The sequence below is a fragment of the Aplidium turbinatum genome, chromosome 2 (genome assembly GCF_918807975.1).
Source record: "Aplidium turbinatum chromosome 2, kaAplTurb1.1, whole genome shotgun sequence".
NCBI classification, from domain to species: domain Eukaryota; kingdom Metazoa; phylum Chordata; class Ascidiacea; order Aplousobranchia; family Polyclinidae; genus Aplidium; species Aplidium turbinatum.
The window spans coordinates 50,925,574-50,953,201 of record NC_137473.1 but is presented as its reverse complement, the minus strand read 5'-3'; the positions used below and the strand labels follow the sequence as shown (position 1 = coordinate 50,953,201).

The 27,628-nt window shown below is 38.2% G+C and overlaps 1 protein-coding gene across 2 annotated transcripts; it reads left to right on the top strand.

The window, feature by feature from the left end:
- The first annotated feature begins 60 nt into the window (after positions 1–60).
- LOC145764835 (uncharacterized) lies at positions 61–27,628 on the top strand. 2 transcript variants are annotated; one of them, XM_082576518.1, is made up of 28 exons: positions 61–188; positions 6,383–6,497; positions 9,967–10,124; positions 10,925–10,999; positions 11,427–11,577; positions 12,407–12,486; positions 12,674–12,818; positions 13,083–13,200; positions 13,981–14,107; positions 14,841–15,021; positions 15,406–15,530; positions 15,922–15,953; positions 16,647–16,857; positions 17,748–17,903; positions 18,648–18,717; positions 19,478–19,620; positions 20,227–20,299; positions 20,879–21,202; positions 21,711–21,758; positions 22,315–22,380; positions 22,600–22,773; positions 23,157–23,329; positions 23,866–24,019; positions 24,289–24,416; positions 24,880–25,089; positions 25,297–25,408; positions 25,696–25,853; positions 26,244–27,628. In XM_082576518.1, the coding sequence occupies exons 1-28, from the start codon at positions 126–128 to the stop codon at positions 26,253–26,255; spliced, it is 3,582 nt and encodes a 1,193-aa protein (XP_082432644.1). In that variant the 5' UTR covers positions 61–125; the 3' UTR covers positions 26,256–27,628. The 2 variants fall into 2 exon arrangements, with proteins under 2 accessions (XP_082432644.1, XP_082432643.1); XM_082576517.1 differs by having other exon boundaries at positions 20,876–21,202.

The window sequence follows — 27,628 nt, the reverse complement described above, 5'->3', positions numbered from 1 at the left end:
AAAATAGTACACGTCAGTCTCATGTTCATTTTACTGGGATAATAACATTGTTGTTTGTTTAGGTCAATATTGTACACAATTACAACTGTAAGTAAAATAAAGAGCCAACATTTATTGTCAATAAAATGTTATCAATTACTGTGAAAACAATGGATTCGCAATCCAGACAATATGAAGTTGAAGAATCAGTAAGTGCGCTGTACGTAGTTCATACTAGAATCAGATACAACAGAATCATATATCTGTTCCATTTTTGACAATAATTTATCAAATGATTAAAACATGATATGAAATATATGTTCCTATTTGTCAGCCAACGCTTAACGTCAGCCAACGCTTAACGCTGGACGAAGCTACACTCACCTGGCTCTCCATCACCTGCCCTGAAATTTGATTTGATCTAGTCTCAAACGAAAGAAGAAGAAGCCATTTGTTTTCAAAGGCGTCTGAAAATCGTATTTGTTAACTTAAACAGTTACCTACTCTTTTTGCATTAGAAAGACATTTTCATACTCTTAAGTGTGTAATAATTTGGTGGTGTGTATTAAAGTTTTAATAGCACATTTTGTGATTGTTTTTTTACTTCCAAAATGCATTTGAACACCACTGTCATTCTGGCGGAATAATTCTGTGTGATCTGCCTAATCAAACAATCTGTAAAAAACTCACAGTAAATAATGCGATGACAACTACAACATGCAGAGTTGCGGAACCTGATAAAAGCACTTGCCAGTGACTTTTTTTATGCCGCTTGAAAGTCAGGAGGATTCCTATTTTAATTTATTTTTTTTTATGAAAAACAGAGTTTTTAAAAACGTTATTTGAAAACCAAAAAACATGTTACGTAGTTGGTGTAAAAAAATACAAGTTGATACAAGTTACACATACACAAGTTGTGATAATTGTATTACTGAATTTTTTTCTGTCAAATTATTTTTAATTGCAAAATATTAACCAATTTCTGAAGTTGACGCTAGAGCTCGACCGATATATCGGTCAGCCGATACCGTATATATCGGCCGATATCAGGTGTAGTCGATATATTGTATCGGCTATTTTTCGCCGATAAACATCGGCCAGCAAAAGCAAACTCAAAACCAGCCATACATGCCTTTAGAATAGGGTGTAACACTTTTTGAAAAATATTTTCACTTTGTTTCAATAATGTTTCTAACAGGTGGGAAATGCCTCACTGAAAGCAGAAACCAATTTTTAGGGATTAAAAACGATTTTTTAAAGTTCCACACTCAGGTTGAAATATAGTGCTTTCGGATACGGTATGCAAATTAGGTAAAATAGGGGCTTATTTATGTTTTACACTTAATTTGTTGTTTACAAATAACTGCAAATAGTAGGAAAAGGGTGTATAATATCACGTATTATATTATCGAAATGTTATAGGCTACCTATTCAATAATACTTATCAAATCATGCTTTGCAACATTTATTTTGTGTGTACCTACTGTATTATTCTGTAAATAACCTAATGTGCATACAACATTTGCAGTATTTTTTTTTACATTTTTGCACTATCTTTTTGTACAATTATCATCAACACTGAAATTTCTACAAACATACATTAATAGCCACTGTTTGTCATTTATGGTTCCTTGGTTTGGTTGGGATAAGTATATGTATAGTCAGGCGCGGATTTATGGGGGGGGCCCAAGGGGCCCGGGCCCCCCCCGAAATTTTGTGAGAAATTGTTGAATGGTTTGATATGCTTCTAAACAGCTGATATTAGTCCCGCAGCAGACTTACAACCCCGTGTGACGTCACGATATTGAAAATGATGCTTTCAGTCTCTATGTCTCTAAAACAAAGTTTGCCTAAGTTTAAGCGAAACTGCATTGAAAGAGCAAGTTTTGCCAATACCAAACATCTCAGCCAGGAATTAGCAACAAGAAAACATAGAGACTTAGCTTTATTACCGAAAAAATGCCGAAGAAAACATGATCTTATCCTTTTGCTATGCCACCGGACAGCACCATTTTACAGGAATATTTATACCCATATTTTTGTTGAAAATGCTCTCAGAATGCACCAAATTCAAAGTAATTTTTCAAAATTTTCTGGGGGACGCCCCCCAGACCCCCCGTCGCTGGGTGTCGCCTTTGGCGAACACGCCGTCGGGCTTCGCCCGCCGGCCGTCAAAACCCCCCAAATTCCTGGCTACGCCACTGATTGTTCATATCTGTTTTATCTTTATTACTTTTTAATTCATTTTCAAATTTTCTGGCCCCCCCCAAAAAAACTCCTAGATCCGCGCCTGTGTATAGTTACTATAGTATATACATATTAGAATATATGGAATATGGTATACACTACTGAGTACTGTACAGGGTCATCAATAATTAACGTTACAAGAGATCCAATTCAAAAACTGGCAAAGGAGGCCAACGTAGCCTATGGAATCATGTTCACAGTTCTCAAGAAGGATTTGAAGATGAGCCCATTCAAATACATGGAGAAACCGTTGCTAAATACCAATACCATTGAGAAACGTCTTTTCAGAGCCAAAATTCTGCTCTCGCGCATTGAAGAAAGAGGCACGCTGCCAAATCTTGTGTTCAGCAATGAGAAGAAATTTGATGTCCAGCATCATTTTAACAGTCAGAACGATCGTGTTTGATCAAGAGATGGTGACGTTAATTGAACCCCGGGTAGTCATTCGGAGACAAGGGGTGGCATCAGTGATGGTGTGGGCCACAGTCAATGAATCAGGAAGGAGTCTATTGATTTTTGTGGACCAAGGAGTGAAATTGAACCAAGAAAACTATCGAAATGATATTCGTGAGGGTTCATTGTTGCCTTGCCAGGCAAAGAAAAACTTCAAAAAACGGAATTGGCCATTCCAACAAGATTCTGCCACTTCACATGGAGCTAAGAAAACACAATTACTGGCTTTCAGCCAATGTGCGGTGCTTCATTTCCAAGTAAGAATGGCGTCCTTCATCCCCAGACCTGAACCCCCTAAACTTTGGCATCTGGTCTTACCAGGAGAGCAAGGTTTTGACTAAACACCACCAAATTAGACCAACCACCTGTTAGTGTTGAAAATGTTAAGAAAATTTCTGTTCCATCAATTGACACCCAGAAACTAGTTTGGAAAAATAGGCCTATCAAATCGCTCTTTGATATTACAAGTAAATGTTCTCCAGCTATTTCAATTGGTTGACCTGGTGATTGGAAATCATTCAAAAACAATCAAATAGCAAATGAAAGGCTAATTGGGTGTGTAAAAAAATGCCTACAGCAGGGCGTGCAACGTGCGGCCCGCAAAGAAAAATTATGTGGCCCGCGAAGATGTGCCAATTTTGAATTGTGTGCGGCCTTAAAATATGTTTATACGGTAATTTAGTTTAGTCTGGTACGTTTGAACAATTCATTGTGGAGTGGAATATTGTAGATTTCGCACCTTCTGTTAACCATTTTAGAAGTCTCCCACCGGCCACCGCCAATCCATTGTATTTAATTTTCTATTCTGATGTCTCTGGATTTATTTATATTCAATTGAACACTGAGAATATGTCCTTATAATGTTTGTAATGTATTGTGTTTAAAGTTAACCGTTGTTATTGCGTTCATAAACGTAGTTGCACTGATGAGAATTTAATATTCGAAATCGCATTCTGCAACACTGTTTTTTGCACTCTGTAATGCCAGATGCAGATTTATCTGTAGCTTTCCATCACGCATTGAAGCGGTGATCTGATCATGAAATTTTCTACGGTTCGAGAAAAAGTTTTCTCTGCCTATAAAACGTTGAATGGTAGTTTAATCAATTATTTCTAAAAATGTATGGTCACATAAAAGGCATTATGAACAAAGTACGACTTTGGAAAGCTTACATACAGATAGGACATCTTTTCCACTTTCCAACTTTGAGAGACTATGGAATGCATCCGGAGAAGAAAACTAAATTTGAAAAATTGTTGTATGAATTTTTGGCTCGTTTCAAGGACTTCAAATCTCATGAACATTTGTTTGATATATTCTCTTCGCTATTCAACACGGACATTGACAAAGCACCAGCTGATATCCAACTTGAACTGATTGATCTTCAAGAGAAAAAGGATTTGAAAGCAAAGTATTTAAAAATGAATCTTGGCGATTTTCACCGAAAACATTTCAACCAAGATGACTTTCCACATTTCAAAAATCCATGGCTTCAAAAATGGCACTTTTTGGCTCAACGTGTTTATGCGAACATTTTTTTCTAAAACGGGCGTCATGAAATCTCCCTATTGATCGGTTCTGACAGACCAACACTTGGAAAATGGATTTCGAATTGCGATCACTTCCATTAAAGTAAATTTGGAAAAAGCCGTCAGAAAAAGAAGCCAGCTGCAAACTTCTCACTGAGCTCGTTTAAAGACAGTGTGACAATAAATTTGAATAGCAGTTTTCTTCAGAAATTTATGCGTCCTAACTTATTATTTCTGGAAGGAGATAACCCCTAATATAAGAATAACATGAATAACAAGAAAAACTACTCTTTTGTGCCTGCAACTACTAGAAATCATATGTTAAATAAACGTGCGGCCCGCGGTTTCACCCAATTATTTATATCTGGCCCTCCTGTAACAAAGGTTGCACACCCCTGGCGTACAGGAAAAGAAGGTGACAGCTTCGCTGAGCTTCGACAAGCATGACAGCTTCGTTGAAGGAAATAAAATAAGATTTGATTTGTCGTTTGATTGCAACTGGATTTTTTGTTGGTTACTTTTCTCGGACATGTTGTTTTGTGCAAATTAAACATATCTGCTGCCTTAATATTCGTTTTATTTTAGATTATTATCACCGTTTGCATTTTACAGTAAAATGTTGTTAAATTAAGAGTTTTTGAAATTCTTTATGCCTTTAAATTTAGGCCAAGAAAGCTAGGAAAATGTCAACTTAGTTATTTTTAATGACCAGACAAACGTAAAACTCTCTTACACATATACAACTGTTCTACAATGACAAAGACCTTGCCAAAAACGATAGTATGAATAGGTCGCGCGACATTTCATAGCTAAAAATATGAATATTTTCAAGTTAAGTGTGGAACCTCAAAAATTAATTTATTGTCAAAAATCTTTTTAGAGCACTTTAGTATCACCACTTCCCATCTATAGAACATATTATTGACATACTTTTGGAAAAATGTTACGCCCTACTTTAGAAGAAACAAGTTGCTCAAACGTGCTTGCATAGCACGAACAATTGTTGCGAGAATGTGATTTCTCGCCCATTCTAGTGCGCGCATCTAGAAAATTTTAATACTGTATCCCTTAGCTTCCATTCAAGCAGGAAAACGTTCAATTTTTACGTTGTTTCAACGATTGGTGACATTGCATCAGCGTAACAAAGGTGAACTCTTCGCTAAAAATCGATGGGAGTACCGGTGCACTTCTACACTAACCACGCGCAACTTATTTCAAGTCTTACGTCACAATGTTTGGCTTTGATATCCGAGTGATATTGATAAGGCAAGATTCGTTACAAAATTAGATCATACGAGTAGGCTATCACAGCAAGATGCAGCAAAATTTGTCAAGTTTTGGTATTACAGTAAGAAAGAAAAGGCCCAGGGAAAATTAATTTTTGCTCATATGACATGCAAAAATAAACCCAAAGAAAAAATCCTAGTGAAACTTTGCACAGAAGAAAATAGTAGCGTCGTTGTAAAAGTTGCAAAAATAACCCCCCAAAAAAAGCCTAGTGAAACTTTGCACAGAAGAAAATAATAGCGTCATTGTAGAAGTTTTCCGACCCGTGCCCAGAGCATTGTGACGCAAGAAGCCACACGACCTCGTTCGGTGGAAGTTAATCAGTTATGCAGCGTATTGCAGCTTCACGGCGCTTTGACTCTCCAAGCGCACGTCGTTGGTCTGATGAAAGTCTTTGCTGAAATTTTAAAAAGCCTTACAAATCGTAGCCATACCTCTTAAATGGCGAAGAATTCTGACCGGACACGTTTGTCCGTTGTCAGCAAAAACGAATTTCGAGGCCTGGGTTGTTTCTTTTTTGTTCGGTGTTTTTTTGTGATTAGTGTTAAGAATGATTTTTCCATTACAGCAACTAATGCATAAACTTTCTTGGACTGGTTTGTTGCTTAATAACTTTGTTGGTAACAAACTTTTCGTATTGGCAGTACATCGGCCTAAAAATTTCATAAATATCGGTATCGGCCTGAAAAAGTGATATCGGTCGAGCTCTAGTTGACGCAATTACTTCTGTGGTCGCAAATACGCACATTCATATAGTATAGACTAATGTAATTTTTTATTTTATTTTTTTTGTGACAATAGTCATGTTAGTTATATATAGTTTTATTGATCATTTTTCTGTCAGTGCTTTTTATGAATTAAAATAGAGATGCAACAATTTTTTACAGACTACAATTGGGGAGTTCAAGGAAAAAATCCATGAACAAGTTGATATTCCTCGAGATCGTCAACGACTTATTTTTCAAGGAAGGGTTCTTCAGGATGATTTTATTTTAACTTCAGGTTTAGCATACACTGCTCTTATATTGGGTACCTCTAAATCCCCATTGTCAGTGTTGCAAAATATTTTTTATAAAAATGGTACCGTATATAATATATTCTGTTGAAGTCGATTTGAAATAATAGGAAATCAAAAGAGTCAACGATATCAAAACCTAAAACTACCAAAAAATTCCTGCAACTGGAAAGCCAAATAGAACAGTTAGCGGGCAAAGCTTGTGAATCTGGCAACTCTTGAAATTTACCAGGCATTGTCAGTTTTTTCAGAAATTGACAAACATTTGAAATGGTTGTCTGACCATAATATTAATCCTCACCACAAACGTAATCCAAATCGTAATTTGAAAAGCTGGCAACCCTGATAATGCTCGAAAAAAGGCGACAATGCCTGACAATGGGTATTTAAAGATACTACTTAAGTTTAGTGATATTTAAAGTAAAGGTTGCTGTTTAATAGAATACATAGCAAAAATTGTTTTATGTTTACATCAATAGTTAACTGTGAAAAAACGTTTTGTCTAACATAATGCCTTATTCAAAAAACATTGTATTTGTGCTATAAATGCAGGTCTACATTTTTCAAAGAAATTGTTTTTAAAAGTTAGTCTCAATTCCTAGAAATGTTTGTTGAGAAATTCAAATATTACGGCTGATCATAGAGCTCTCTTACACTGTCCTGTTAGTATTGTAACTTTTTTAATAAAGAGTCATTTCATTATGTAATACAAACAAAATTTTCAAATTTTGGTACCACCTAATTTTTTTATTGGCTTAAAACATGCTTCTCACTTTTCTGAGAAGAATGGTGGAAATTTGATGAAAATCAGACAAGTGGTTCTCGAGTTATAAGTGAAATAACCCTTGACCACTAGGTGGCTTCATAAATAAGGAGCAATGGAAAAACGGCAATATCTAAAAAATCGCTCAACATATTTGGATAATTTTTAGCTTTACCCCCATGTTTTCTGGGGTGGTCTATCTGTTTACAAACACTAAAACAAGTTTTAGCTACTACTTTTTGAGATAACTTAAGAAATTGACCTCTTGTCGTTACGCACCATAAAACCATGATGTGTAACTTTAAAAACATTTTTTTTTTAATTAGGTAGAGGAAAGATTGGTGAAAATTTTGGCACAAACAGTGTACTGCTAAAGTCCCAACTTTTTTCCCAAATCACATTTAAAAGTAGTAAAATGGAAACATTTTGATGTTTTTTATTTTTCCTGAAAAGGTTCAATACTCCTTTGTGATGTAATAGTTATTATTTGTGATGTTATATTCATACTGGTAGGTTTTTAGGTGGTTGTTGTTATTATCGATTTGTGCAGGTGTTATAGACGATTTATGCAGAAAGTTGAGACTTTAGCACTTTTCTGCATGAAGCTGTCCTCTACCTAACTAAAAAAAAATTTTTTTTTTAAATTTTACGCATCATGGTTTTATTGTAGCCAAAACTTGTTTTAGTGTTCATAAACAGATAGCCCACCCCAGTAAACATGGGGGTATAGGCCTAGAGTTAAAAATTATCCAAATATGTTGAGCGGTTCTTCAGATATTGCCGTTTTTTCATTGCTCCTAATCTATGAAGCCACCTAGTGGTCAAGGGTTATTTTACTTATAACTCGAGAACCACTTGTCTGATTTTCATCAAATTTGCATTATTCTTCTCAGAAAAGTGAGAAGCATGTTTTAAGCCAAAAAAAATTAACTGGTGCCAACCAATGTTCCTATTAAGACGAAGTCGGTTAGTCGAATCACCTATTTGCCAGACGTTTTGATACGATTATACGATTGATTCGTTTAACCAATTTACTAAAAAAAAAAGGTTTATTGTGTATGGGCGTGATTGTTGGGAAGATGTCTGTGCTGACTAGGCTGCAACGCACATTACAACTGATGCTTCCTACAACTGTTTACAATTCTGGTTAAACTTTAAAGAGTTTACTAGTTCTGTGTTACATAACACTGTGCTGTATGTTCCAGCCAGCAAAACTGGTCCTTTTTACATTGATTTATCATCTGCAGACGTTGAAACAATGTAAAAAAGACCAGCTTTGCTGACTTGGCTGAGCAGGTATGATCAAAGCATTTTTCTGCAAACTGCGGCAATCGGACTTCTTTTAATCTCACCGATCTCGGTGACGTCACAACGCGAACTTTGACGTTGACGTTTTTGATTCAAGGAGTGCTATTTTTAGCTCGTACCAGCTGTGTAGTTTTGAGTATGGAACGTGGCCTACGAAAATAGTGGTATGGTAGAAAAGCACGGCTCACACACATTGTTTTGAAATCGCAAACTTTTTTTTTCAAGTCTTTTGCGCTGTCTGGTAAATAAATTAATTTGCAATGTTCTTCAACTGAACGAAACTGCACAAATGAAATTACGCACTGCATTTCACAACAGTAGGCTACTTTTTTTCAGCAATTTAAAAAAAATTCTCCAAAGTTTCCTGGTAAAAACTTTTGGACATGCTTTCCAACACTTCCCTCTTAAGCCGAAATAATTTGTCCATGTCCATTCCTTGGATGGCCAGTCGCCGTCGGATGACATCAAAAGCATTTAAACTTCTTTAGTGTGATTATTCCTTTTGTGTGTGTGCTCTTCTACGGTTTTAATGAAGCCCAGCTGTGCGAAAATTGGTTCTTTGTAGTGCGATGTCTAGCACATAAGATTATGGCCTGGGATTACAGACACTTGTCTTTGTTTTGAGCGGAATGGCCCGATTCGGTGAGTCCGATTCTGTGAGTTCCCTATTCAGTGAGAGCCTTTTTCGGTGAGAGCACTATTCGGTGAGTTTTTTTTTAAATTATTGCGCGCCGTAGCCTAATTATCATTGGGGTTTTTTGTTTTTTTTTGGGGGTTTTGAGGTTTGGGTTTTTGGGTTTTGGGGTTAGGGGTTTTGGGGTTTTAATTAGGCTACGGTACCCGATAATTTTCAAAAAAAAAATCACCGAATAGGGCTCTCACCGAATCGGACTCACCGAATAGTAGCAGACCCGTTTTGAGCGCATGCGTCTGTTTCACCTTTGCTTCATTTCCCCTTTGAGCATTGCTGACAATAATGCGAACCAAAAAATAGAAATTCTCTTTTCGCTAACGGGTATAATTATACAATTAAATGAATGAAGTATGCAAACTGGAAGCAAATTTTGATGCTTTTATCCGACTTATTCTTTTAAGCGGTATGCGCTTAACCGATGTTTTTACTTCACATCAGATTGGATTTGGTTTGGGATTTCAGGTTTTGATTCAAATAAACGATTGATACGTTTAAGCAGTATACTATTAACCGATTTCGTCATAATGAAATGACCCTAAAATCAATTTTTTTAGTTATAAAACAAGATTTTTCTCAGTCTCAATATCTTTATATCTGAACACTGCCTTTCTAGCCATAGCTTATTATTTAATAAGACATTAGATTAGAACCAATAATGTAGTTGTTAAAAGTGCAAAACCATTGTTCATAGAACACAATGGAAAAGTGCTTCATCTTGTTCAACGGATACCTGTTGATACCACTACTGTGGCATCAGCATCATCCAGTACAACCATCACATCTTCTGCGGCACAAACAAATTCAACCCCAAGTGGCACTGGGTCAAATGTGTTCAATCCTGCTCAACTGGTAGGAGTATATACATTTTTTAACTAGCATACTTTTAGCTTTCAATTTATATGTAAATTAAATTGTAATATATAATAATGTATATATTGTGTGATTGTACAACTGTACATATGAAATAAGTATCATTAAAGTATCTTTACTTTAAAATTAGTGAGACTTTTAAAAGTAAAGTATACCAGGTTCCATTAAATAAGGAAAAATAGTACAGAAACGCAGACTTTAGGTCAACTAAAGCGGTCTAATTATTATTTGTATATTTTAATCATGTGTTGGATAGGTTTCACTTTATATTTACTACCATTGGTGTCATACCATACTACCAGTATAGAATTTAGTGTCATAATTGCTGTAAACATGCAATTGGATAGAACAAATTCAGTTTGTATAAAACCTAAGCATGATGAATTTCTACATACCAATAAAACTGCAGATAGTGACACTATTTTATTAGGTTTTGCCAGTGCAGAAAGTTTATAACTGGATGCATCACTGTACCTTTGTAAATACAGTATAATCATGTAAATTGCCAGCCTGTCATATTGTTTGTAATTTTTTAATTAATTTGGAGTGTATATAATTCAAACTTCACTTGTATATTGATATAGTTAAAGTTAAATTTCAAATTCTTCACATCTTTTACCAATTGTGTAAATTCAAGTGAACTCTTTTTAAACAGGTTCCAGCGTAGATTTGGTCTGGTTGTGTGATTGTATAGTTTACTTGTTTGGTTATTGGTTAGTGTGAATGTAACTAGATTACAATATGTGTGTACCAGCACAGTTTCACTGTATTTTTTTTAGTCTCAAATGATTTTCCAACAAGCGATGGGTGGTCTTGGGAACCTTATGAATGGAAGTGCTATCCGTGGTAACATGGTGAGTTGAATTAGCTAAATAATTGTCTAACAAGCATGTCTTCTTCCCTTTTGATTCATTTGCCTTCATCTTTCCTTGATTCTTTTGAAGCACGCCTTCTACCCCATTGATTCAACGGGACGTCATTAAACTTTTAAATGATATTTTAATGATTTGTAACGAGAGAGTCAATATGTTTGGTGTCAGGTTGCAAGGGATTCAGGCTAATTATATTTATAACTTGGGGGTTACTTAAAAGGAAAAAGGTTGAGATACCCTGCTTTACATGATCAAGATCTACATTTTTATAATGATGATCAGGTTATGTTGAACAAGCGATTGTTGATTTGTGATGCTCTGAGTTGGGTGTGACCGTGTTGCTGCAAATTATGTTTCTCGAACAATGCGATGCTACTTTTATTTCTAAACATTTGTTGATCATTTTCAGGGCATTAACCCCAATAATCCTTTGGAGCACATGATGAATTTCCAAATAGACGTCAATGCAAACCAGGCCAATCCAAGACCCCCTCAACCAGGTGGTGCGACCACAACCTCGTCTGCACACACTCAAAATCAACGGAATCAGCCACATCACAGTATGTTATATATTTCGACATGTAATGAATCTAAGCTGTGGTGATGGTTATTATGCTGGTTCGACTCCCGGCTTAAGCTAGTTGTTGAAAAACATCGCTCAAGAGCGTAGTTGCTGAAAGGAAGGCAGCTGAGAGACAGGAACTGGCCACCCTACTTTCGTTAACTAGTGCCGAAGGCTGAGTAATGTGAGTATAATGAAAGCTGAGTATGGGATCTTTACATACACAAGCCATGCCAGCAGCCCAGCATGCACGCTTCAAGTTTGTCCATCTGTATGCTGGGCTTCTTCAAAGTTTGCTTGATAGCAATCATAATCACAAGTCTAATTCCTAGTCTTATGAATAGTAGTTGGTAAATATTGTCTTGATGTATATTTTGTGTGTGTTTTGGGATACTTTTGTGTTACTTTTGTCATGCAAATATTGAACTATCTTTGAAATTTGTGCTGGGAATGCGAAAAAGCACCCTGTTGTACATTGTACAACTGGTAACAAGAAAGGATTTGTTGTTTATTAAAGTAAAACCACTTTTGCAGTAATTTGAGATTCGATGCTTCTATTTTGGAAACTTAGTTTTTGAAAACTATCATTTTAAAGAGATATAAAGTGCATCTAGCCGAGAGCTCATCATCAAAATTACAGCCTCCAGCCATCAATACAGATTCGCACATTGGCGAGGCCTGCTTATAAAGGTGTCTGTGGTCTCCATCTTCAAAGACAATTTTAAGACGTGTGATGGAACTAGGAATATTTTATATATTATAATTCATCGTATTTTTTAAACCCTTTATGACAATTTTCATACAGTACTGCATTGATGTGCTTTTAGGGCATAGCATACCGAGGCAACAGCTGGTGGTTGTGCAGAGGATTTTCGTCCAACTTAACTCAGTGCTCGACCAACTGGAGGTGCGTAGAAGTGCACATTGATTGAAATATATGCTTTGTGTTTTTACATGTTGTTTTTGCTTGTAAATGTAATGAAAGGCATAGCTTCTGTCCTGGTCTTTTATTAAGAAATTTTCTGAATAGGGTTTAAAAATATCTTAAAAGTTGATTGTTCATCACGTGCCAATTACGTCACTTTCTGTTCCAGAGAAACTCGGCACCGGCAAGCCAAGGTTCAACAGCTGCAGGTGAAGGGAGCAGTGGCACCGATGCGGACCAGTCGGGCGAGGTATTCGCCAATGAAAACTTTGCAGATTTAGAGGAAGAACTCAATGTCATGGACACCAGCGAAGGTAGCATCTGACGTTTATACCCAGATGAAACAACATATCACGATTTCCTGTTAAAATTTCTATATTATCGTTTTACTGTTCTTCTGTTGCACCACAGTTGAAAAGGATTAATTTTTTTTTGGAATTATTGTAAACAAACTTATCGCATTTGTAAAAAAAAGTATTGTTAATCTTTATCCTGTACAATGTACATGGTGACAGATAACTAAATTAAATCCATTCTTTATTGGGTGAGGCTTTAATGTAAATTTATGAACATTGCAGGTTCAGGCGCTGGTGCTGAGCCTGCATCGACCACAAATACCACCAGCACCCAGACACAGCCAGCACAGTCGAGTTCCAACACTTCCACCACGTCTGATCAAGTGCCAACTTGCCAAACGTAAGTTTGTACTGGTCACCGCAAGTCTTCTTGCTTCATAAAATTAACTGTAGAGAATGAAATTAAGCTGTCTTATTCCCAGACAGCAAAATCCGTCATTTTCTCATTGATTCAATGTCTGCAGACATTGAATTGATGTAAAAACGACGGATTTTGTTGTCTGGATATGAACCTACTTTTGCTTACGAAAAATCGAAATATTTTCGAACTGTTATCACGGATATATTTGAGAACAATGAATAGCTAACCCTCAACATTAGCCTACAGACTTAAAGTCTTCGCAATTGATTCTATCTGCAATTCACACTCAACATTGTAAAGTAGATCTTTGGGTAGCTGTGGGCCGGACTTCTGTGCAGTTGTAATGTCCTATGTTGAAAGGAACCATTTTAAAAACCTCATGTTTTGTTATCAATGTTGCATTGTTGATTTCAAAACTTTGTAAACCAGTTGCTTCATCTGACGTGGATACGTTTTCAATAGGGTCGTCGGACCACTTGGCTATTGACATGCGACAACTCAGCAAGTACATTTCTGCTACTGCCAAGTCAGCAAATGAGATTTACGTGCTCACGTCGAACTTGCTTGGTCATTGTTGTCAAACTCATTTCGCTGACTTGTGACATTTCCAAGTTTCGGCTTGCTCAGTTGTTACTTACTCAGTTTCATCATTTACCAACTTCAGCCACTTGCTGAAATGTTGCTAGCTAAGTTGTCACTTGCTCAGTTTACAACTGCTGACTTGTAGGAGACTCTCACAATAGCTTTGTTTTCATGCAGCCACCCTTCTCTTGGGGAGCTCGGCCGGTACTTCTCGCAAATGTTGGAGGCTCAAGGAAGACTAGAACCGTTCATCAACGAGACCATCACCTTCTTGAACACTGATCCGCCGTTCACCAGCACGCAGGTATCTGCATGTTATCGCAATTCAAGTCTGCACCACTTACTTTGTGAGAGCTCAAGTTACTATTTCATACTCCTGGATTCATCCCTGGAGTTCAGTGCAATGTTTTAATAGTACACCAATGTCGGTTACATAACCGAGTGGTGAGAGCCTGATATGACTCTCGAAAGGGCACCGGTTCGACACCACTCAAGAGCATGTAGCTGTGTCTTTGACAAGACACTGAAAAGCATGTTTGAAAGTGGACAAGAACTTCCTTGCCTTCCCATCCACTTAATCTAAATCTTCAACCAACAGGCGTAAGCCTAGATATGACAAAATAACTGGGAGTATAATCTTCAGTGTCATCATTGTTATCGGTTTTTGTTTTCGTTGTTGTGGCAAACTGACTTATATCACAAAACCATTCTCCAATACTAAATGTTGTTGAGTTTTTTAAAGCTGATCGCAATGAAATGAAAATATTTCATTCTGTTTTGTGGGATGTATGACTGTCTACTTGAAGCTTGTTCAGTATTTATAGCGTGCCACATATGGGTTCCTCCAATCCTCCTATAAGAAGCGTATCCGGGTCTTGATTTGGCAGTTATGTCGCATTTTGAGTTCTACAACATCTTTTCAGATCAAAATGATATGAACTTACTGCACGAACATATTGCAGTGGGTTTTATATTTTAGGTCAAACCTTGTCTAAAAGTCCATAGTCTTTGAAACGTGAATTGTATATCGTTTTCAGAGCCCGGAGTACCAGGCAACTTCTCGTATGTTGTCTCACACGTTGCAAGCTCAGCAAATGCTTGCCGAGATTCAAAGGTTGCTATCTAGGGTGGTGATTCCCCTAGGTAGGACCCCACCAAGGACTATGCTTGTACCTGCTGGACCGGGGGCGGTGCATACCCATCAGCACCCACGAAACGGTGAGTTTTGATTTGCAAAGATCTTTATCTAAATTTTGTGCGAGTTTTTCTCTTTTTTTGTTAAATCAATGTAGCCCTCTGACCGGCGTTTGAAATGTTATTGAATTGAAGAGCACCAAAAGTAGGTGGCTTTGTGTGGCAAAGTTCGGCTGTGTTCAAAACTTTGCGATGCTTTCTTGAAGGCTGCCCCTTTTTCACCGCGTACACATTTGTTGTTGTTTTTGCAAGCCGCTTGACTTGCAGCAGTGGTGATCATAGCAATCTATTGTTAATTGAAAAAATATTTATGTATTATTAGGCTAATGTTAAATCAATGTAAAAAGACTGATTTTCCAACTGAGATGTATTGCAAATAACATTATTATATTTACATTTTTTTAACAGGTGGAAGAAGAACGAACAACGCGGCCCAAGCTGGCCCAGCACCTGCATTTGGCCAACAGCGTCCCAACTTCCCAAGATTCAGCTTTGGAATCCCGTCTGGCACTGACGGGGGTCAGCCACGCGTGGTAGGAACTCTATTTCTTTGATAGATTTCCAACCAAAAATTGCGAACTGATTGACATAGTTTCGAACCAGATGTTTTTCGTTTAACTCTGCGTTGAAGTTGAATGAATGTTGTGTCTATTTCGGGATGAACACAAATCACATATGTGTAGTAAGTGAAAGGATATTGTTTAGACATAACAGTTGGTTGTTCACTTACTGATGTTTTGAACCGAGTACAGCTCCTATCTTTGCATGACCCTATTCTGATTGTTATTATGGAACTTACTTCACTGTTTTGTGTGATGCAATGATGCTAAATTTTGTCTATTGGACTATTTCTTCTCCGCAGCGCTCTCTGTCATCATCTTGATGATCACTGTTAATCTTATGATCTTTGGCGTTGTTTTGCAGGTGCCAGTGGCTCATGGAGTGCAGATGAGGGTGTGAGTTACCTTTTTCATACGTTTTGTGCTGTTGAAAAAATTACATAAGTTCAATAGTTCATGGTATTTTAGTATCGATTTCAACAGTAAGCCATCACCTGCAGAAAAAGCATAAATAACCGGTTTGTTCCGGATCTGGCTAGTTGCAACACTAGTGCAAGTACATAGCGATGTATATACACAGGCCTTAACAATGTGCGAACTTAAGTTTAATGTCCAAGCTGAATTTACTTTATATCTCTTTGAAATGATAGTTTTGAGAATGCCAATTACCACAGTGTGATCGCTGAATCTCAAATCCCTGTAAGAACTTCTAATTTTACGTTGAAAAAAAGGCAAATCTTTCCCTTTTATGAGTGTTGCCAGACACTTTTTGGATTTCCAGCACAAGTGCCAAAATTTATTGTATGGTAACAAAAGCACGAAAGTAGCTCAAAATATACACAATTTATTAACTAATACTCAAAGTATCAACTTATATTAGCGATTTTGGCTACTAGTACTAGCAGATCGGTCTTCAGTCAAATTTGAAGCTGCACATTGTCATAGCATGTGTGTAAAAGTCGCCATGAGCAAGTGCTTGCGTCATGCTTTGGTCATCAATCGTTTGACGTTCAAAAATGAATTTCAATATGTTTTTTTATCTTCAATTTACAAGTCCACATAAAAAGAAATACTGTATTGTTCTTACAGAAGATTTCCCCAACCACCTGGCGGAACTGCAACTCCCGCTCCCAATGTAACTCTCGCTCCCAATGCAACTCCCGCTCCCACTACAATGCCAAATTCATCCACCAGCAGTGGACCCTCTGCTCCCAGCGTTCCAACACAAGCTGGAAGCGCAGGATCTTCTGATCTCCGCACCACTCACTTCAACGTGGCTCCTCCAACATACACTGTTCAGGTGAGGAGGAGATATAGTAGAATCCGCCTATAGTGACACCTGAAGGGACCGCGGAAAAAGTGTCACCATAACCGAAGTGTCACTATAGCCGAATGCTACCAAACTGTTGCGTATGCAAATGGGACTTTGCAACAGGTGTCACTATAGGCGAAGTGTCACTATAGCCAAAGTCACTATAGGCGAATTCTACTGTAGAAACAAGTGAATGCTGTGGCATTGGAACTGCACATTCGTTAGTGTTTTTCAAACTGAGAAAGTTTACCTCTAGAAGCCGTGATGATAATTCAATACTTAGTGCTTAGTGCCATTATTGTTTGCTTAGTGCTTGCTTAGTGCCATTATTGTTTTTCTTTATATAAACTCACGACTGAGCTAATCTTAAATGTTAAGGCAATTTTGTAGTCAAAGGACTTCAAAGGTGAAAAGTTGACGAATGAAAAAAGCCGCATGACTCTTGTTATATTGTTATAACAATCAAATATATTTTTTCACATGCTACTAAAGCCTTTCGTGAATCCTAATATTGCTGGTTTTCTGAGTTGTGGTTCAGCAGCATGTCGACAGTTTGCGGTCCTCGTTTGCATGTGATGATTGATTGGCCGCAAACTCCCATTTTTAAACCTTTACGTTTGACACAGGTTTGGCTTTAAAAAACTTTTCATGACCACATCCCATCCCGTAAATCAGCTTTTTTTACATTGATTCAAAATCTGCAGACGTTGCATCAACGTGAAAAAGACTAATTTGTAGTTAAGGATGCGACCTGAAACTTGTGTCTTTCTAATTTTCTCTTCTTTTAAACCCATCCCAAAGCAATGCAACATCGTTTCAACTACCACTTAGACAAACTCATACCGAAAACAATTTGTTCAACCATTCTTGAACTTCAGGTGAACGCCACAATTGAACCGCGTGTGCATATCAACGTTGGGACTGGACCTGTTGGGAACAATGCAACTAATGTGCTCCCACCCAACTTTGCAACAAATGCTGCTAGTGGACAACAAACCGGGAATTTCGCCAGTCGACCACAACCACAACATAACGTATGTGTAATGTTCATCAAACAACTCTAATTAGTACTTTATTGTTTGCATTCCAAGATGTAAGCAGGCGTCACGAACTTAGTCTTTTGTTTCAAATGCATCCATGGATGAGTCCTCATACAGAAGGGGTGGCTTGTCTGTCGAGAGCGAAGTCTTCGTCTTCACACCCGCACTCCATTGAGTTGGTAAAGTCCATGTCCAGGGCTACAAGGTCACGTTTTCCGCGTTCCTCTCAAGAAGGTTTTGGTCTCCATTGACCATGCTGTGCTGCCATATTGATGCATGCGATTTCGAGATCCAGCTGATTCTGTGCTCAACGTGTCCAAGTGCTGCGCTCAATATTCATCGATCGAGTCGTCTTCTTTGCTTCGATGGGAAAACATTGATTTTGTAATGGATATGGAATATGGATGCTGTGGGAGTCATGGCAGCATCGGCTGGCGGTGACTTAACTCACTTCATGCCTCTTTGCTTGACGAATCTTAGATAACGATTCCCAAAGAAGAGAGGAATTGCTGCTTCCAGCATCACTTCGGTTATGGAATGAGTGCTAAGAAATCGTGGACTATTTGAAATCTTGTCCGCATGATATAGCTTTGTTCAATTATTTATTGTTCCTTGAAAATACTACACTGTGGGTTGGTTCAGCGTAGCCTAAAGTACGTACCTTGGTAATATAATCCATTTTATCTCGTATCTTCCACATCAAATTACCGTCAATAAAGAGCTCTTGTTTTGTTACAGGCTGGAGCAAATCCATCAGGCAACGGACAGCAGGGGGCTGGGGTACTTCCCAACTTACCTAACATACCAGGTACGGATGTTTTGTTGTATACCGACTCAGAGCCTTAGTGGTTAGTGCGTCCGCGCCTGTATCGGTAGACATGGGTTCGATACCCTGTCGGTTTCGGGTCATACCAAAGATTTTTCTTTTTGCCACTTTGCAAAGGAATGCTTTTAGGGTAGTAATGCACTCGACTACGCCTTTATGTGGCTGCGCTGACAATTTCTTCCATGTAAACAACTAGATAGCGAATCATTTGCTTTTTACATTGATTTAGCGTCTGTAGAATCAATGTTAAAAAACTGCGGATGTGCTGTCTGGGTAATCGAAAGCAATGCTGATCTGCGGTGGATGTAGCGTTAGATAAACATACACACACACATGAAAAAACGTTACTTTGTGTACAGTAGTCTGCGTTTCTTAACGTTAATTCAACGACGTGATACATTTTACGGTAGTGAAAATTAAAAAATTATCTCTTGATGTGAAGTTGCATGAAATAGTAAACCACATTACTACAGCTTGCATATGTGGGCTGTCAAAAGAGAGTAGATGCAGACGGAAAGTAAACATGCAGACAGCATAACGTACTAAACAGTAACGCCCACGTATACAGAATTACAGACACGAGAAAACTGGTTCAAGAAAGGACAATGCTACGAACCACTTGCCAACACTCAGAATGACTCCGATTGATTAATGAAAAACTATCTGAACATAAGCTTTAAGGCTTTACGAGTCTATATTTTTAAACTTGAAGTCCAACATCCTGAAACTTCCTTGTATCCAGGAGTTCCACAGGATGTTTTCTCCAACATCTTCCAGTCCGTTGCAAGATCGGCACAACAGCAACTGTTTGGTAACCAGCAGCAGCAGCAGCAGCAAACCCCCAGTGCCGGGTTGATCGTTGTCCAAGGACCACCTGGAGGCCAGGTCGGTTAAAAAAGATTTGTTGTTTAGACGTTTTTTTGTACGACAAAACTACGTGATACTACTTTATTTGCAAAAAGAGGAAACGTGATCTTATAAAATTGTAAAAATTTGTTGTAAGTATAACTAACTATTGCTTTTCAACCTCACCATCACTTTTACACTGTTACTACATTGCTAAACATTTAACCAATAATTTTTTTATCTTGTTTCGCTAGAAAATATGTGGATATGTTTGCTTGTTAACCGGCAATGTAACATTGTTAACTGACTGAAAGAATAAGCTTTTGTGACCAACCAAATAGTTTTTAACAAACTACTCCTGTTGTGATGGATTTTTCGTACCTGATTATATATATTCAACCCTGAAAGTGGCTGGGATTATGCTTACAACGGAGAGATGTACATTAGTAAGTACCTTTTCAAAAGTTCGAAATGTCAGAAACCTCAAAAATCCACAGTTCTTACCCTTAATGCAACCCATCCATGTGGTGGGTTTTAGGATCCTAACCCCGAACTGGGTCATAACCTCCAATTACTCACCACACCCTCTTATCCAATTCAAGCCAACTTGCAAATTAAAATTCTAATCAAACTTTTTGTTTGCAGAATCAAATAAACGAAGATGTTTCCAACATACTGGGTCAGACCGTCTACAACGCCGTGTACAATGAGCTGTCACGTGAGTTGTTCTGAACGCTTAAGACGCATTTAGATCTTTTAGCTATAGTCATAATTGCTTCGTAAACAACTCGTTGTTCAAAGCATGGGTCTCTAAATTTTGATTGAAGTCAGTCAAAGTTTATCGCGTTCATACGCACCTGTGCAACCAGATGCTTAGTCAAGTGTCTTCAAACGCTGTGACTTTGTGTTGTGGCGTCATGATAAATTTAACAAGAAAATTGAATTGGTTATGTGCTCACTTCTGACTTGTATGCCCAATTGCCTATTGGTGTTGTTTTGAAGACCTCCTGGCTTTGTAGAAATGAAGCGGTGTCTGCAAACGCTTGAATGTGCAAATAGAAATGTAGTGCGCAGTATCGAAGCTTGAATATCATAGGTGCTAACATGCAGGACGTCTTTCCTTTCAGTTACCGTGGTTGGCTGTGTAGCCGAATTGTGTGATTAAGCTATCTGTCATCCATGGTTTGTAGCACTCTGATGAACTTACAGAACCAAACCTGCTATTTTAACGTTTATATTTGGTTGTGAAACGTTGAGTAATGGTGGTGATGAATGATCCGAGTTGCTTTCTCAGCAGGTTCGAATCAGCCAAGAACATTATCTAGCACCACGGTTCCAAATGTCCAGTTTGTATCCTCTTCATCGGCTCCTCCACCAGCAACAACAGTCACAAACACCGTCTCCTCATCTGGAAGTGCAACTTCCACTGTGTCTCCGTCTTCCTCATCAACAGATCCTGCTTCGATGGAGACATGCGTTCCAGCTTCCTCTTCAGAATCTTTTAAAGAGGACACTGGCTGTAAAGATAAGGATGATGCGGAAAATAGTGCGAAGAAGGCATCTGATGCCAAGGCTAATTCATCTGCAGTAGATTTGGTCTCCGGAGGAAGTTTTGGATCCCGTATGTAGTTATTTATTCTCTCAAAAATATTGTTTAGGTGAACATAAACGGCTAGACATAAACGGCATTGCTTTCTTTGATTGTGAGTCAACAGTCTTAAGAAATTGTAACGATAAGAAATAACAATACGTAAAATAGGCTACTCATAGAACCAATACCGTATTGCATTATCAAACTTATTTTAAGCTTTGGTAGAGAGTTTGCTTTGATGAACCATAGAGAAACTTATTTTGATTAAACTTATTTTGTATTTAAAAACTGACACTACAATACTAATACCAAAGAAATTAGGCCGTATAAGAGCAAACTATTGTAATATAATCATCACCTACCTTTGGTATTGTCTGCACTAATGTGAGTAGCTGATTTCTTCCTTTCGACATTTGTCTTCACCCTTTTCTCTATTTCATTTTTCATTAATAGCAACAACCCATCAACAAAATCCATCATTTTTACGTGGGTAATCACTATTCACTAATCACCGTGTTAACGCTAGCTTTTAATTTAGTTCCTGCTTCAGGGAATGACATCGAGACGACTGGACTGATAGCTAGATGTAAGTACTTGATTGCTTTTACGTTCTGACACAGCTAAGAAAATTTACCATTTTTACATCGTTTCAACGTCGCCATCAAACCATTTAAGAGTGGAAACTATCATGCCTCAAACTTGCATTGATATTATGGTAACAATTGTTGGACACTTGAATTTTAAAATGTATCCTTTTTTCACTCATTAATTTGTCACTTTTGAAAAATCTCGATTGTCAAATTTTAATGTCAACTCGCCAAAAAAAAAGTTTGGTGGAATATTTTCGTTATATTTTGCCTTTGTGACTAACGAGAGTAGGGTGGCCAGTTCTTTTCTCTCTGTCGCCTTTCCTTCAGCAACTATGCTCACCCAGTGGCCAGTTTATTACACCATGGGTAGAGATGAGCGGTGTTTTTAGCGACCATCTTAAGTCAGGTGTCGAACCAGGTTCGCATTATTAGAAAACCAACGCCCTATCCGCTGCGCCATCTTACCGCCACCTCAGAAATATAGCGTAGCTCCATTCTGTAAAGTAAAGGCACATTAAAGCTTTGACCTCACACAAAGCATTCTTGTCGCAGGTTCCCCTTCGGAGATCGCACAAATGATGAATATTATAAGAAGCGAAGTGCCAAGGCCACAAACAAGTAAATTTACTTAATTTGATCATGGTCGTCTAAAAAAAAATTTGCCAAAAAACAATCATTTTATCTGCAATGCTTTTATGATATTTATGGCCTATTTCCAGTTGTACTCAAAGAAGCTGCCCGCCGACGTTGAATCAACGTTAAAAACAACTGATTTTCTGCCTGGGAAACCAACGTTTTTCTAATGTATATTTAACGTTGCTTAAAACTACATTCTAGGTGAACCCCATTCTTCGCAATTTGAACCTCCATCTAGCGAGGATTTGACTGCACTCTTCAACCGCGTCATCAGTGACGTGGCTGGCGATAACAGCGACTTTACGACCTTACCGGCCAATGAATGTGCCAGGCATGTTGGTATTGGACTTCCAGAAAGAACTGGTGGCAATTGCTGTAAGTTTGCTCTCTTATTGAAATGCATTTACATGACGTTCAAGTTTAAGCAGATAGCAAAGTCGTGTTTTAAATGATTGGTTTTGCTATCTGGGTATATGATGAACATTTTGTTTTTACAAAAATAGTTTTCAATGCATTGATATATGGATGACTGGGACTGGGCATAAATTAAACGGATATAAATTCTTATGCTTCGCTTAAACTTATACACTTAATTAGGAATGTCAACTAAGTAGTGAAGGAGGTGTTGTGAGCTGCAGGTTTTCAAAACTATTTTTGCTTGTCTATGCACTACGTGGTTGCTACTCCACGTTGAATAAATGTAAAACAATGTTGCTGTTGCGGTATATTTCATCCAATACCTTTTCTCCATTTTCCAGCTCTGTTTACTCGCATCTTCTTTGAGATTGGAGAAGAATTAACAGGAGCTGAGATCTTGAGATTATGGCAACACGATCCCTCTCCTCTCAATCGAACCCGTGGCCGCCTCCAGAGATTTATAACTTCCGAGTACTTTTCCGGCACTCCCCCAACTTCCCCTCCACAAACTGAGGTATCCATTGATTATCTTGTCTGGCAAATTCGACCTATGTGGTAGTGTCCTCAGTTGGTCCTGTAGTCATTGCGCTCGTCTTCTATGTCGCGTTCGTCGGTCGCTGCTCATTTTACTCAGAAATTCGGAAGTAGCCTTTTTTTTAATGGAAGTACGTGAAAAGGAACCGGTTACTCAGTGGTTACGAAAATTAGTATTTTTCCATTGATCCACCGTCTGCAGATGTTGAATCAACGTAAAAAAATAACTTTTTTCTGACTGGGAAGTTGCTGGATCTGATAATTCTTACACCATCAGAAGCGCTTGGGTTTCCAAACTAAACTCGGAACTTAGTTTTTAATGGTTTTAAAATTGACGTGTTTTATATTTTTGATAATAATATTTCCTAACTAATTTATCGTGGTCAATAAAATTGCTATTAGTTATAATATTTTCGCTTCTACCGATGCATTGCTTCAACGTCTACAGACGTTGAAGCAATGCACAAATGACGGATTTTGCTGTCTGGGATTAACTCCATTATTTGTCCCACACAGAGTGTAGCACAGGCTTCGTCTGAGCTGCTGCGGAGTTACGTCAGTGATTTCTTTGTCAACGCCAGAGCAATCCCGGATGTTGATATCGTGGAGTCCAACCTGTCCCTCTTACGCCACTTCTTCAAGAAATTAATGGAGGCTATATTTTTTGCCGGTGAGATGCGCTTCTTCTTTGTAGACGTTGTTTTCATGCTACCATCCTTATTCTCAAAAGAGATTCTTTGACTGTTTTTCGAATGCTTTCGATTTGGTAAACATTGGGCGATACAAAAATAAATAATGACGATAAGATTTTAAATCGCTGAATATTTCATGAATGCTTTTTAAATCAGCGATGAAAGATTTCAAGATCTTGAAAGGTCTTTCTCGCTTCGTCTGCCTCGGCGACATTTTGAAAATAACAAAAGCCGTTTATTTCTTCAGACGATTCGACCTTTGCCCCCACGATGTGCAAGCAAGTGAGGTACGTGGTAGCTTTGTGGGTTGGCCTCAATGAGAACTTGCTTCGAGGCGGCCGACGTCAGTTGGTGAAGTTGTTCAAGGACTTCAAGGTAAAAACTCATACAGCAAAATCTGTCATTTTTACATTAATTCAACGCCTCTAGACGTTGAATCAATGTAATTTCGATTTTGGTGGTTGGGAAGCCATGTTTGCCAACGCAAATGTCAGCACTCTAGCACTGGTCGTTTTTTTACATGGTTTCAACGCGATCTGCCGATGAAGCGATGTAAAGAGGCAATTTGCGCTTGATGGGTTTGTTATGCATACAAAGGAACTAGGCTCTGTACAAAATTTAAATGTCGATATGGCAGCACTATCAGTTTGTAACCGGCCAATCGCGATGGCGGCACTTTTATGATGTTTGTTTCAAAACATTATTAGGTTTCTAGTGCTAATAATGGGTGTTGAACATCCACTCTGCATTATCATTCGTTTGCAAGTTGCTTTAAAATTTGCATTGAATCGACATTATTTCCCACGTCACGTTATTACATCACGTTTTACTCATACAGCCCTTGCAATCGAAAACTTCTCTTTTGCACATTATCGATCAAGTTTTTGGACAAAGCTCCGAAGGTGAAGAGCCGTTTGCCGCTCTTCTCCACTACATCACCACCCTCTCTGTGGTCTCCCAGGAGCAGATTGATCAGTTCGTCCTCAGTGAGGCTCCACGGAAAGTAGAATCGGATCTTGGATCACCAGAGACCGAAGATGATGAAAGCGTTAGTCTTATGACGATATTTTTGCCTTTATCAACTTTTTTTTACCTATTTAGCTTTGTCATATCGTCAACAATTACCCAGACAGCAAGTCAGTCGTGTTTTACATTGATTCAACGTCTGTAGACAACAATGTAATAAACAGTTGGTTTGCAAGCTGGGGCTACACAAATGATCATCCACAACTGTCAATGTTTTCATTTGTTCCAGTTTGAAGACGCAATGGATACCAGCCCTGCCAACCACGCCTTGCCTTCCACCAGTGAAGCCTCATCCATGGCTGGATCGTCAAGTGGCCCGGTCCCTTCCGCGGCCAGCACAGGTTCTCTATCTACTGGACATAATTGACCCATGATAGTATGTGTTTTATACAGCTATCCTTTGCATATATGTATGGCCTCAGCTCTGTACAAGGCAGATGGTTTCGGTGCTACTGAGTACATTCTTGCCTTGGATCTGTTATTATCTCAAGCTGATTGGCAAGCAAAAACCAGATCAAACAACCTTTTGTATGAGCTTGGTATGACACGACGAAGAATCGAACCCATGTTTTGTTAAAAGATTTTGCTTTTTTTCCGTATTGTTTGATTTACTTCAGTTTGTTTGCAGAAGCGAAAGAAGGTTCGGGCGACAACTGGAAAAAAGAGGTCCCGGCAGAATGGGTTGATACAATAGTCGCCGACGCCGAGAAACAAAAGAAAATGGATCCACAGCTACCGTATAGCGATGCATATGTTGTTGGAATGCCTGCCAGCAAACGAAGAAAGGTAAATGTCCCGTCTTTTAACTGAAACGTCTTGTGTTTGTGATAATGTGTCACCAGTACATTTCGTCAGCTGCACAGTCGAGTGGTGAGAGCTTTGGTACTGCACTCGAAAGGGCGCGCGTTCGACACCGCTTAAGGGCATGGCTTTGGCAGAAGACTTTAAAGGCATGCCTGAAGGTGGATACAAAGATTGGCTTCCTTGCCTTCCCGTCCACTTAATCTAAATATTCAACCACCGGATATTAGCTTTAATACGATAAAAAAAATCTAAAGCTTCATAATTCTATCGTACATGAAAAAGATACATACTACATAGGCTACTTGAAGCAACTATTTTCAGTTTTGTGAACTAATGTAACTTTGCATTAATCTCCCCTAACCTGTTGTTTAGGTTGTTTCGTAGCCATCCCAGATGAAATCAACTGCATTTTTTTCTCTGAATCCACGTTGATGGGTGAATCTCAGTGTTCCCTCTATACGTTTTTACGTCCCTACGTTCTGACGTCCCTACCTTTTGGCGTCGCCACGTTCTGACGTTTCTCAAACTTAAAATGTCGTTTTGTTAAAATCTTTTTATGGTCCAGCATGCTCTGAAAACGCCATTTCGGCAGTTCTGCCTTAATTTGGTCACTTGGGTATTTCCAGATGGTAATAATTTTATTTTCGTTTCTTTTGTGTGATGGGAGTTTGATATTCTTGTGTACATTGATTCAACGTTCAGCCACAGCTTGCAGTGAATGACAGAAGCCAACAACGTGTTCGAAGCTCAATTACTCGCCCTTCTTATTGATCACGCACTGCGGGTAAAATGAACAGCTTGGTGGTCTGAGGAGTAGTTAAAGGATCACTTGATGCGGTCATTTTCACCCATTTTTCTTGAAATGAACTTTGTCATCACTCCATAAAAATCGCAATTTTCTAACTCCTCCAAGAAGACGAGTAGTCGAGTAGCCATAATGAAAGTTTGTTGATAAGGTAGCCTTGATAATTACATAATCACCCACCGACTATTCAAATTACTGACCTACCCACCTATTACAACGCGCCATTGTTTTTGCATTGTTTTGTGTAAGTAAAGTCGTCTTTCAGGTACGTTCGTGTACTTGTAGGGTGTTTTTAGAATATGTTTTGCATTTAAATATCGCTCAATAGGCTGTTACGTGTAAAAAAAAGCTTTATTCATAAAAGATTAGGGTGTTTCAAAATTTCACCACTTTTAAATTTTAAAACGAGTACCTTTTTTTCTGATGGAGTTTTGGCCGCTGATTGCGAATCTGGCATTATTTTTTCATTATGACGTCATCTTGAGGGTGCCCCACGCGATTTTTCGCGTTTTTTCAATATCTCGAAAACTACTTGGGCTAGACGTATGGAATTTGTATCAAATGATGCAGAATATACGATTTCCTATCTATACTTACGAGAGTTTAAAGTCGTATCTGCTTCAGAAAAAAAGTAATTTGAGAAAAACACTTTTTTATTGTTTTGATATCCATATCGATAATCTTCGAGCTATATGACAATTACAATTGTGATTTTCGATTTTTTAGATGACATGAGTGAAATATATTTCATTAACATGAAATAAGCATTCCAATGTGTGGATGCCTCGACCATGCCGTTCCATGAAGAAATCGGCCAGGCGCTTATTTATACCAGATTTTTTCCTTGTGTTTAATGCAGTAGTATCTGACATAACTGAATATATTTTACTTAAAGTATCCTCACAAATTTTCTCGGTAACACAGTTAAAAACGGTCTGAGAAATTACCGAAA